The sequence below is a fragment of the Crocuta crocuta genome, unplaced genomic scaffold, assembly GCF_008692635.1.
Source record: "Crocuta crocuta isolate KB4526 unplaced genomic scaffold, BGI_CrCroc_1.0 scaffold108, whole genome shotgun sequence".
Taxonomy (NCBI): domain Eukaryota; kingdom Metazoa; phylum Chordata; class Mammalia; order Carnivora; family Hyaenidae; genus Crocuta; species Crocuta crocuta.
In genome coordinates, this window is record NW_027532825.1 from 5117825 (window position 1) to 5128960 (window position 11136).

The 11136-nt window shown below is 59.2% G+C and overlaps 1 protein-coding gene across 1 annotated transcript in view; it reads left to right on the forward strand.

Annotated features, from left to right (window-relative positions):
* PKD1L1 (polycystin 1 like 1, transient receptor potential channel interacting) overlaps nucleotides 1–11136 on the forward strand; it is a 113198-nt gene that overhangs the window by 40824 nt on the left and 61238 nt on the right. Inside the window, 7 exon segments of the mRNA XM_077781152.1 lie at nucleotides 984–1103; nucleotides 1520–1688; nucleotides 2385–2624; nucleotides 2943–2999; nucleotides 3851–3983; nucleotides 6037–6243; nucleotides 9712–9893. Of these exon segments, the coding sequence (XP_077637278.1) occupies nucleotides 984–1103; nucleotides 1520–1688; nucleotides 2385–2624; nucleotides 2943–2999; nucleotides 3851–3983; nucleotides 6037–6243; nucleotides 9712–9893 (1108 nt within the window).

An 11136-nucleotide genomic window follows, 5' to 3' on the forward strand; every position in this document is an offset into this window, starting at 1 on the left:
GGGTGGTCTGCAAATCCGTGCATCGTGGGTCGTGGTTTCTCTTCCCGGCTGGCAACCGCGTCCCAGCTGGAATGGAGTTGTGGGCACTGTCGGTGCAATGCTGTCACTCTTCAGTGTGAGAGATTTGTTTTTCAGAAATCCTACAGCATTGGGGTGCCTGGGGGGCTCAGTCGGTTAAGCGTCGACGTTGGGGCCTCAGGTTGTGATCTCCCGGTTTGTGAATTCCAGCCCCGTGTGAGGCTCGCTGCTGTCTGTGCCGAGCGGCTTCAGATCCTCTGTCTCCCTCTCTCTCGGCGCCTCCCCTGCTCGCACTCTCTCTCAACCATAAGTAAACGTTAAAAAATATTCTAAAGCGTTGACGAAGAATAAAATACCCCCTCCATATTACCGTTGTCATAAAAGAGGATTTTCTCTCTGTGAAGGGAAGAGCCGCACCAAACACCTGTCCCGTTAGGTCGACGGGTTGTTCTAAATGTGCCCAGACGTGACGGTCCTGCTCTGGACCCTGCCACCATGTTGGGTGCCTGCCCTCCCCGTACGTGCACACACGTGTGTATGTACATATCATGTATGTGCAGCCCTTTGCGTTGCGTGTCTGAGGGGTTAAAAGCCTGGGTCCCTCCCTGACCCTGTTAGGAACCCTCGTGAAGTAAGACACTCCTTAGTGCGCACTGGGGAGGCCCTTTAAAGACGAGGCCGTCCAGCAAAGGAATGAACGCCTTGACTGCCACGCCGGGCAGTTCCTGGGGGCAAAGAGAAACACCTGGGATTCCAGCGAGAGACCTTCTGGGACAAGGTTCACGTTCCGCAGGCTTGTCTGATTCCAAAACTCGGGCTTCAGAATTTTGAAATCCACTGGGATTCAGAGAAAGAGAGAGAGAGAGAGAGAGAGAAACATGGAAACTGTGGACCATCTGTTGCGTGAGACAAAGGAGTGGATTTTAAACCCTCACCACGTTTTCTGTTTCCTGCTTTCCCAGTAGGCACTGTCGTCACACATCATTTTCCAGCCGGTCCCTCGTGGAACGTGTCCTTCACCTCTCAGACCCAAGCAGGCGGCGGCCAGGCCTGGGCCCCCGTGGCCGTTCGGTACCAGATGCAGCGTACGGTCCCTTTCTGGTTCTAGACTCGTTCGTCGGTCGGGATCAGCGAGGGCCCCGCAAAGTGCTGGACTCTGTGCTGAGCTCTCCCGAGATCTGCGTTTGCCCTTGAGCCAGCTCTGTGTTCCCTGCACTTTGCTGTGGGGCTTTCTAGAAAGCACACACATGGAGGCTTCAGCCTGAAGCTACGGGGCGGGTGAGGGTGCAGAACCCTCTGGGAGCCCCGGCCCCGTACCAGTCAAGGAGACGTTTCGAGGAGGGGGTTGGCCCCGTCACTTTAGGACTTCTCTGGCCTTTGAACTGGGGCCGCCTACGTGTCGGCGGGCTCAGGACCCTACCCTCTGGCCCGACTGTGTGGGAGGTGAGAGTGCCCGGGTCCCTGGACGCACCAAAACATCTGTGCCCCCTCACGTTCACAGCTGTCTCTGTCTACACTAACGGAACCGTGTTTGCCACTGACACCGACATCACCTTTCTGGCTGTCACCGAGGAGACCACCCCCCTGGAGTTCTTGTGGGGCTTTGGAGAAGGCCCAGCTGTGAGGACGACTTCCAGGAGCGTTAAGAAAAGGCTCCGCGTCCCCCAGTGGTCAGTGAGTGGGCGTCACGACCGGGGCAGGCGGCGGTGTGGCCGTGGCTCAGTGCACAGATCTCCCCGCCACGACCCCCAGCTGCATGCATGCTCAGTGCCACATGCGCGTCCACAAATGGGACTCAAACATACATTTGTTTATTCATTTTAACCTTTCATTTTTTTAAGCGTATATGTTTTGAGAGAGACAGTGTGAGCGGGAGAGGGGCAGAGAGAGAGAGAGGTGTGGGGGGGATCCCAAGGAGGCTCTGAGCTGTCAGCACAGAGCCCAACTCGGAACTCGATCCCACAAACTGAGATCATGACCTGAGCCAAAATCAACACTTGGACGCTTAACTTACGGGGCCACCAGGCGCCCCTCAAATGGGAATTTAGGGAAAGGAGAGGCCTCTTCCCTACCCCCTGAACCGGGGTACCTGTGGGGCTTTGGAATCTGACGACCCTGGATTCAGATCCCATCCCCCCACCTGGTGAATTCCCCTCCAAGGAGGGGTCCCAGTGCAGACCCCGCGCTCTGGAGGTGACAGACACGATGACTGAGGGCTGGGCCCCCTGTGAGCGGGAAGGCCCTGCAGAAGATCATGCCCATCCCTGGCTTTCCGGCCGTGACGCGGGGGTCCTCTGCCTCTGACCCATTCCCGTTCCTGTTTCCCCCGCCAACCCCCCCCGCCCCCTCGGTCCCCGCCCCCACAGGCACAGCGTGACGGTACAGGCTTCCAGCGGGCTGGGCAGGGTGGCCTCAGAGCCCCACCGCATCAGGACGCAGAGGAGAATCGTGGCCAATCGGCTCATGTCCCCGTCCTCAGCTCTGCTCAACGCCAGCGTGACCTTCGAGTGCAGACTCAACTTCGGCAGCGACGTGGCTTTCCTGTGGGACTTTGGGGACGGCACCGTGGGCCCCGGGGGCAGCTCCACCAGCCACAGCTATGGCAGGTGAGCGGCGCAGGTGCAGGCGGGGCCCCACACACGGCCGCGGGAACGTAAGCTTCTCCTAACCGACTCCGCAATGCATGCAGCTGGCGCATACGTGTGACCCCGGCTGCTCTCCGGAGCTCCCGGTCTGGGGACGGCAGGACAAAGACAGGTAGTCTCGGCCCCAGGAGGCCCAGATGGGGCGGTGGGATGAGGGGTGGGGGCCAGACGAAGGTAGAAGGGGCTCGGAAGACTGCGAAGGGCCGCTCTGTCTTCCTGAGGGGCTTGGGCTGTGTCCTTTCATTGTTTGTCGGGCACCGACTGTCTACCTGGAGGGAGACATTCAGCTAGGCCTGCCCGGGGAGGTGGGCGTGCTAATGGGAAGCCACCTTCAAGGTCAGGAGAGGGCAAAGCACAGGCCACCCAGGTCCGAGTCTGGGCCTTCCCGCTGGGGACTGGTCCTGGACCACAGCGGCGTGTCCCATACTGGGTGCCCGGAGGCCGCGATGTGGAGCCCCCCAGCCGGAGCTGAGCCTTGGGCTGGTTAGGGACGTAGCAGAGTGCACACAAGTGCCCGGAAACATGGCCCACGTGGCTGGCAGCCACAGGGAAAGCTGGCAGACACCCCGCAGTGCAGGACGTCCTCAGGAGTTTTGTGGCCGTGCCATGCACGGGGACATGTCTGAGTGACCCCGTCTCGGCTCCCAGTCTGCATTCTCTCCGCTGGAGGTGGGTCTTCACGGAAGGACAGGGTTGAGAGATAGTGCCCAGCATGGCTCCCTCAGGTGGGCCCCTGGGCCCGGGACCCGGGGTCGTGCTCTGTGGTGCGGGGAACGGACACGGCATCTCTGGGGTGTCCCAGGGCTGCCCACGCCCCTGGAGCCGGGATAGCCCTCAGGGAGCAGAGCAGCGAGGTCACGCCCAGGCATCCCGGTCGAGGGTCCGGGCCACGTCGCGCGGAGGACCACCCGTGGTGCACGGAGGGGCCAGGCCGCAGCTGCGGGAGGCGTCCCCACGTGAGCGGTCACTTCTCTGTCCGTCTGGGAGCTGGCCGGCTGGCTCGCCCGCACTGGGCCGGCAGCAGGTGGCCCCGTGAGCACCGGCCTCGTGACCCGAGTGTCCTCCGTCCCCACTGGTGGGCTGTCTGACCGTCGAGTCCTATGATCACTAGATGGCGGGTGTCCCGGAGGAGGAGGGACAGACGGACGGGCCCAGTCGCTTCATTCTGTGCGTTGTGGCCCTTCCAGGGAAGGGGAGTTTACCGTCCAGGTGCTCGCCTTCAACGACGTCAGTGCCGCCTCCCTGAGAAAGCAACTTTTCGTGGTCCGTGAGCCATGCCAGCCGCCCCCGGTGAAGAATATGGGGCCACGGAAGGTACAGGTAGGGCCGGGCCGGGTGCCACGGGGCTTCGGGAGGCTTTGTGCAGCCGGCCCTCTGCACCCAGTGCCAGGGGGCACCTCTGAGGGCTTCTGAGCCTGGGGCGGAGGCAGAGGAGGCCTCACTGGGGCCCCGAATGGGCCTTTGTCCACCCCCTTACGCTGGTGTTCAGCGCGGCCTGCTCTGCGAAGCTCCGGAAAGTGCTGGTGCAGAGCACGTGAGCCTTGTCAGGAGACGGGGATGGCCGGATACAGGCCTCAGTGCCCACAGCCTCCACCGGTCCTTTCCTGAGCACCAGCTGCAGGCTGGGAAGGGCAGGGCCGCCGTTCACTGCTCGTGTGCCCTCGAGGCCTCTGCTGGGGAGCGGGTTTCCCCTCTCAGGGCACAAGTGTCCAGTGACACATGGAATGAAAGCCCATGACTCGCTGCACTTGCCCCGATGCGTCCCGTGGTTTTTCTGCACTGGAGGCCGTTGCTTGGACCGCTGACCAGGAGGTCTTGGGTCGCAGACCTCCTGCTCCAGATGAGGCAGCAGGACTCGGGGGGCACACAGAGTGGTTCCTGGCCGGGTGTGCCCTGCGGGACAGTGACGGCCCCTAGCTGGCTGGCCCCAGGCACCCGTGCGGCCAGCACGCACCCACGAGGTCAGCAGTCTGCTCAGGCAGTGGGCTCTCTGGGCGGGGGGGGGAGAGACAGAAGGTCAGGGGGGACCCCTAACATGGAGATTAGGAGTGAGGGTCCCCCCGGAACCGGAGACAGAGGTCCGCACTTAAATCCTGACTCTGCTCTTAGGTGGAGCCACCGACCGGGGCTTTTCCCTGATTCAACACTGTCGAGTTCAGTCCCTGCCGTGTGGCTCAAAGTGTGTATTGACTGTGTGACCTGGGGTTTTCTGAGTAAGCTCTGCACCCGGTGTGGGGCGCAAACTCACAACCCTGAGACCCAGAGCTATGTGCTCTCCTGACTGAGCCAGAGGCGCCCCCGGGGTTATTTTCTCAAATGAGAATACTCAAGTTTTTTTATTTGTAAAATAAAACAACACTGACGAGTCCGTTTTTTTCCATCGTAGTTTAGTCTTACACACATTTTCTAAAAGTATGAAAAAGGGAGAATCACCTGAAATGCATCAGGAGAATGCTTCCGTCCCTGGACACAAGGAAGGTCAAAAGTCAAATTCCAGTTATAACAAATGCCGATGTTTCCGTGTTTTGTTTTGTTTTTAATTTTTTTAGAGAGAGCACTAGCACGTGGGAGAGGGGCGGAGAGAGAGAGAGAGGGAGTGAGGGAGAGAGAATCCTAAGCAGGTTCCTCACTGTACACACAGAGCCTGACATAGGGCTCAAGCTCAAGAGCTGTGAGACCGTGGCCTGAGCAGAGATGAAGAAACGGGTGCTTAACCCGCTGAGCCACCCAGGCGCCCCTAATATGTCTTGTTTTTAAACAATACTGGGGCACCTGGGTGGCTCACTCAGTTAAACATCTGACTTTGGCTCAGGTCATGATCTTGGAGTTTCTGAGTTCGAGTCCCAGCTGACAGCTCAGAGCCTGGAGCTGCTTCAGATTCTGTGTCTCCCTCTCTCTCTGCCCCTCCCCTGCTCGTGCTCTGTCTCTATCTCTCTCTCAAAAATAAACAAACATTTTTAAAAGTTTTAAACAGTACTAACTTTGATGTATTTTGCAAATGCATTTCTTTTCTGTGTTGATTTCTTTTTGAAATTATATTTGACTGTTAAGTTTATATTTCTATGGAATCAAATCTATTCACTTTTTCCCATTTGTATTTTCCCATTTTATGCTTACAAGGAGTTTTCTCTCAAGAGTATGTAAGTATAAATATTCACATATTTTTTTCTCCTTGTTTTTATATACTGACATGTGATGCTGTCTGCAGGAAGAATGTATGTTTGTGTCCGTGTTTTATATTTCAGCGGTAAGGATCCCACCCCATGGTTATGGAAACGGATCATTGGTGCGTGATGTTGGGAATAAGTTGTGACACTCCTCTGTGGCATCAGGCATGCCGGACATTTCGAGACTCTTTCTCTTTAACCCGCAGGTGTGGAGATCTCAGCCCGTGAACCTGGGCGTGACGTTCGAGTCTGCAATCCTCTGTGACATCTCCCAAGGCCTCTCCTACACCTGGACCTTCTGGAACTCGGAGGGGGCGCGGGTGCCTCTGCCCCCGGCTGTGAGCACTCACGGGCGGACCCTCACCGTCCCCGGCTACTTCCTGCAGCCCGGCAACTATACCGCGCTTGCCAAGGTGGGTGACTGGCCAACGTGCTTCCCGCCGCCTCCACATGGGAACCCTGACCTGTCGCCTCAGCCGGCTGTCCAGGAAACGGAGGGTTGTCCAAACAAGTGGCTGGGATCTCGAGAAGTGCTTGGTTCCTTCCAGACACCAAATTTTGTGTCCAGACGCAGGCAGGGTGATGGTGAGAGTGTCCTTATTCATTTAGCAACAGCTTCCCGTGCACCTGCTTTGACCACGTCGCCAAGGTCTTCCCGGGATGTTGAAGGTGTATTTGTGTCCTCATCAAGGGCCCCGCCACCTGGAAAGGGAGGGCACGTTGGTCAGAGAGCAGGGCCACCAGGGCACCCTGGTGACCAGGCTGCTGCTGGTACTTGCTGCGTTTTGGCTGGAAAAATGGTGACGATCGGTCACGGTCTCTTCTAGAAGACTTGGCTTCTTGGGACAGAGTCTGTTTGTGGGCCCAGGACGTGGGGGGAGGGGGTCAGCAAGACCCTGCGGGGGCGCAGGGTCAGGGCAGGCGGGGAGCAGAGCTGCAGAGGGGTCTGGGGTCTGCCTGGCAGGCGTGACGGCTGGACTTGGGAGTGCCGCCCCAGCTCCGCAGGGAGGGGCTTCGTTCCTTCCCCTGGGACCCGCGGGCCTCCCTGTGCACGGGGACCAGCACGCACACGGGAGCAGTGACGGTGCGCCCGCGTGTCGCCGCGCCGCCGCACCACCGTCAGGGTCTCCGGATGCTTCCTCACCACGTCTGTGCTGCACCCACCCTGCCCCAGGCCCCTGCCCAGGGCCGGGTGACGGCTGCAGCCCACGGGGAAGGTCAGAGCCAGTGGAGCGGGAGCCACACTCTACTTCAGAAATATTAACTGGGGAAGAGTTGGGAGTAGACTGAAGGATAGGACTTCACTACTGAATGCTCTCTGGAACGTTCCATCACTCCAGAGCACTCTAATGGTGAACTCCGAGGCGAGAGGCTGAAACGGCTCATGGTGGGGGGTGGGGGGGACAGAAGGGTGGAACAGCTGAATGCAGGTGGATTTACGGCCAGTCACCTGCCCTGGTTACTGGCAAAAGTGGAATGGAAAATTCAAAGAAAGGTCAAGACCGAGCACGTGGAGGACAGTGAGAGTGCTCCCCATTTCCCTCAGAGAAAGGAATGTATTCGGGGCCTCTGAGCAGCCAGGACAGGCGCAGGAGGGAGTTGGCCCGGCAGGCAGCCCCTGTGCTTTGGGGACAGGACGGGGGAAGGAGCTGGAAATGGACACAAGGTTTGGTGTGTCTATAATCAACATCATAAGGATCTATTTTACCAGTTTTACTTAGGTTTAATTTTTAAATAGTGGAAACGTTTTATTAGTAATGCTCCTTTTTGTTAATGTTTGTTTATTTTTGAGAGAGAGAGAGAGAGAGAGAGAGAGACAGACAGAGCACAAGTGGGAGAGGGGCAGAGAGAGGGGAGACAGAATCGGAAGCAGGCTCCAGGCTGTCAGCACAGAGCCCGACGCGGGCTCAGTCCCACAAGCTGAGAGATCATGACCTGAGCCGAATCGAATGCTGAACTGACTGAGCCCCCAGGAGCCCCAGTTTTAGTCCTAAAATCACTTGTTCCTGAAATGGTCTGTATTTTTTCTTGGTTTAACGCGCCTCAAAATCTTTACCGCCTGCCGTCACGTGGACAGGACCAGGCAGGCGCTCCGGTTCTGTGACTGGTCCTGGGGCCTCCTTGTCACTAAGGCTCCCAGGAGTGACTTCTAGGAGGGTAGGTTCCAGCTGGATGGACGTGGCCCAGAGCAGGCCGGGTGGGGTCACGGTGGGGGCTGTGTGACCAGCCCCACCACCCCGTGGGCGGAGGAGAGTCCCCAAGACAGGTGGCCCGGCCCCCTGCCCACGGGGCCCGGAGGGGACATCAGTCTCCCTGCGCTCTGGCCCCCAACTTGGTAGAATGCAGGTGCCGTTGTCAGTGTGTTAGAAATGGTCGTCCTCACAGAGGCTGGTTCACACTGTGTAAGGTCACGGTTCCGTGCTCCGTGTCCTGGCAAAATGAGAAACGGATCGGGCCGCGTGGCCATGGCTTCCCTCTCCGTCCAGCAGCTCTGAGCTAACGCGTGCAGGTGGGAAAGGTGCGCAAAGACGGGCATCGAAGCGATTGAGGAGACCAAGCGCTGGTAGCCTGGTGTGCCCAGTGCTGTGACAGTCCCTTTTCCCCAGGCTCCGGACAGTGGGGTCACTGGTGCCCTCCCCTGCCCACGTGGGAAGGGTCAAGGTTGGGGTCCACGCCTCAGGGCTCAGTGGCCCCGCTGGTTGACACACTCATCAGCCGTGGCCCTGGCCTTGAGTGGGCTCCAGACGTGTCTTTCTCTGAGTTGCGGAGACCCGACTTGGGGAGGTACTGATGTCTGAGCTCGTGTCATCACGTCGCCTTTGGAGGTCACTGTCTCAGGAGTCCAGACCTCCTGCCGTCACTGCCCTGACAGGTGCCCCCACCCTGCACGCCCCCATGCCTGGACACTCCTGATGGCTCATGGGCGGAGGAGCTGGGCAGGCAGATGGGAATCGGGCGTGCAAGCGTACTCAGAGTCGGTGGGTCGCTCTCGAGAAAACCACCAGCAGAGAACTTTCTGAAGACGGTCACCGAGCACCAAGGCCAGGACCCAAAGCGCAGCAAGCGTGAGGCTGTGCTTCTTCTTTTCAAGTTGCATCAAACTTCTAAAAGAAACCTTTCGAATGCCTTATTTATAAACTGTTCCATATTCCATTTTTTACAATTTTTTTTTCTTTTCAATTTTTATTTGGTTTTGAAAGAGACAGAGCATGAACAGGGAGGGTCAGAGAGAGAGGGAGCCACAGACTCTAAAGCAGCTCCAGGCTCTGAGCTGTCAGCACAGAGCCTGACACGGGGCTCGAACCTGCGAACCGTGAAACCATGACCTGAGCTGAAGTCAGACGCTTAACTGACCAAACCACCCAGGTGTCCCAAACTGTTCCATATTCCTGAGTTGAGAAATACTCGTCTGAGTTCATTTCCATTGCTTCCAGACCACCAAGCACATGGGGTAGAAATGTAGTTTGAAGGAAGTCTGCTAACAACGTCCAAGACCACGGATGGACGAACAGACTCCCTGTCCGTGGAGCAGGTTGGGCGTCTGGGCCCTGAGACGGGGCCGTGTTACAGACGATGTTGCTCTGTCCCAGACCCAGAGTCCCAGCTCCGTGTGCCCTCCAGACGCGGTGAGCAAGTGCCCCTCTCCTGACCGGCTCCAGCCACTTGGCTTCCCCTGGGCACACAGTAGGCTGTTTGCCCGGCGAAGGTGCCCGGCTGGGGCTGAAAATATCAGAGCCTCTCGATGCAGCGCTCGGAGCCGCCGTTGGAGCTGGTGGCGCATTTAGACCCTCCAGTCTCCTTCCAGGGTCAGAGGAGCGTCCCCCCCGGCGGGCGTCCAGCCCAGTCCCCCGGGTGACGCCCCCTTGTCGCTGGTGTTCCAGGTCCAGGTGGAGGGCAGCGTCGTGCACAGCACCTACCGCGTGGGGGTGGAGGTGCGAGCCCGGGCCCCCGTCAGCGTCATCTCCGAGGGCACACACCTGTTCATCTCCAGAGCCCCCTCGTTCACCGTCCTCCTCAGGGGGTCCCAGTCCTACGACCCAGACAGTCCTGGGGCTGTTCTCAGGTGAGCCCGGGGGCCGTGTGACCGTGCGTGCAGGGCGCAGCCTCCCCCCCCTCCAAGCCCAGGCCCGGAAGCGTTGGGAGAGGCGGCCCTGGAATCCCGCCACATCATCTCAACAGCCACATGCCTCCACTCCTGTGAGTGGAACCGAGGTTTCCTCAGGGTCATAACATCAGGGATTTGGGGAAGGCCTGGCACTAAGCACCTGAGCTGCTTTGTAAGTGGGTGTTTTGGATAATGACGTTAAATACCGTCCGTCCATTCCGGCTGCCATAACAACCACGACAGACTGCGTCGTCTACACCACACATTTCCTCTGTCCCCTCTGCACACCAGGAGGCCCGGACCAGGGTGCTGGCCGGCTCCGTGTCCGGGAGGACCGGCTTCCTGGTTTGGAGCTGGTGTCCTCACAGGGTGAAGGGGTCCGGGGCTCCCTGGGGACTGTGTTACAGTCATGACCTAATCCCCGCCCTGGGCCCTCCTCACACCTCACACCATCACCCTGGGTGTCAGAGAGACAAACGTCTGTCCTCAGCAACTGTGTTACTTTGTTACTAAAATTCTTGCTTTGGTGTTTGGGGAGCTTGATCTCCGAGTCTTTCACATCCCTTACTATTGGGGGTGCGGCTCAGGCCTGGTGCCCTTGACCGTCCACACACCCTCCTTGGTGGCCTCACCCAGTTTCCTGATGTGGACACCAGCTCCGGTCACCCCGAGCGTGCACCCTCCACGGACCCCGTCCACCTCCTCCACCCCGACCACTGCAGGGCCCAGGCTTGCTGTGCGCCCCCCGGCCGGGCCCTCGCGGCCTTCCCACCTGCTGAGGGAAGGGCCCCTCCTGTTACTGAGGCTGAAGCTGCAGCAGCAGTGGCCTCTCTTCCTCCCCCCTCGCGGCCCATCCATCAGGAAGCCCTGCTCCTCTGTCCACTGCGAGCGGCACCAGGGAGGCCTCCGAGGACCCCTTCCAAAGCGATGACGGTCCCATCCCGACACTGCACCTTGTCCCTGTGACATCAGAGACCCCCTCCCCAGCTGCCGTCACTGTCAGCGGCTGACCCCGCTGGAACGGGCACTCAAGGAGGGCAGGGCTGTGGCTGGGCGTATCCCCTGGGCCTGGCACGCAGTAGGGACTCCGCGAGTGCTCCTGGATACCCGGCGTGACATGCACGTGCTCCGGACAAAGCACGCTGCAGGCCTTCTCCCTCCTGCGCCACGGCCTTGGGACAGTGGGGTCTTGGTCACGCTG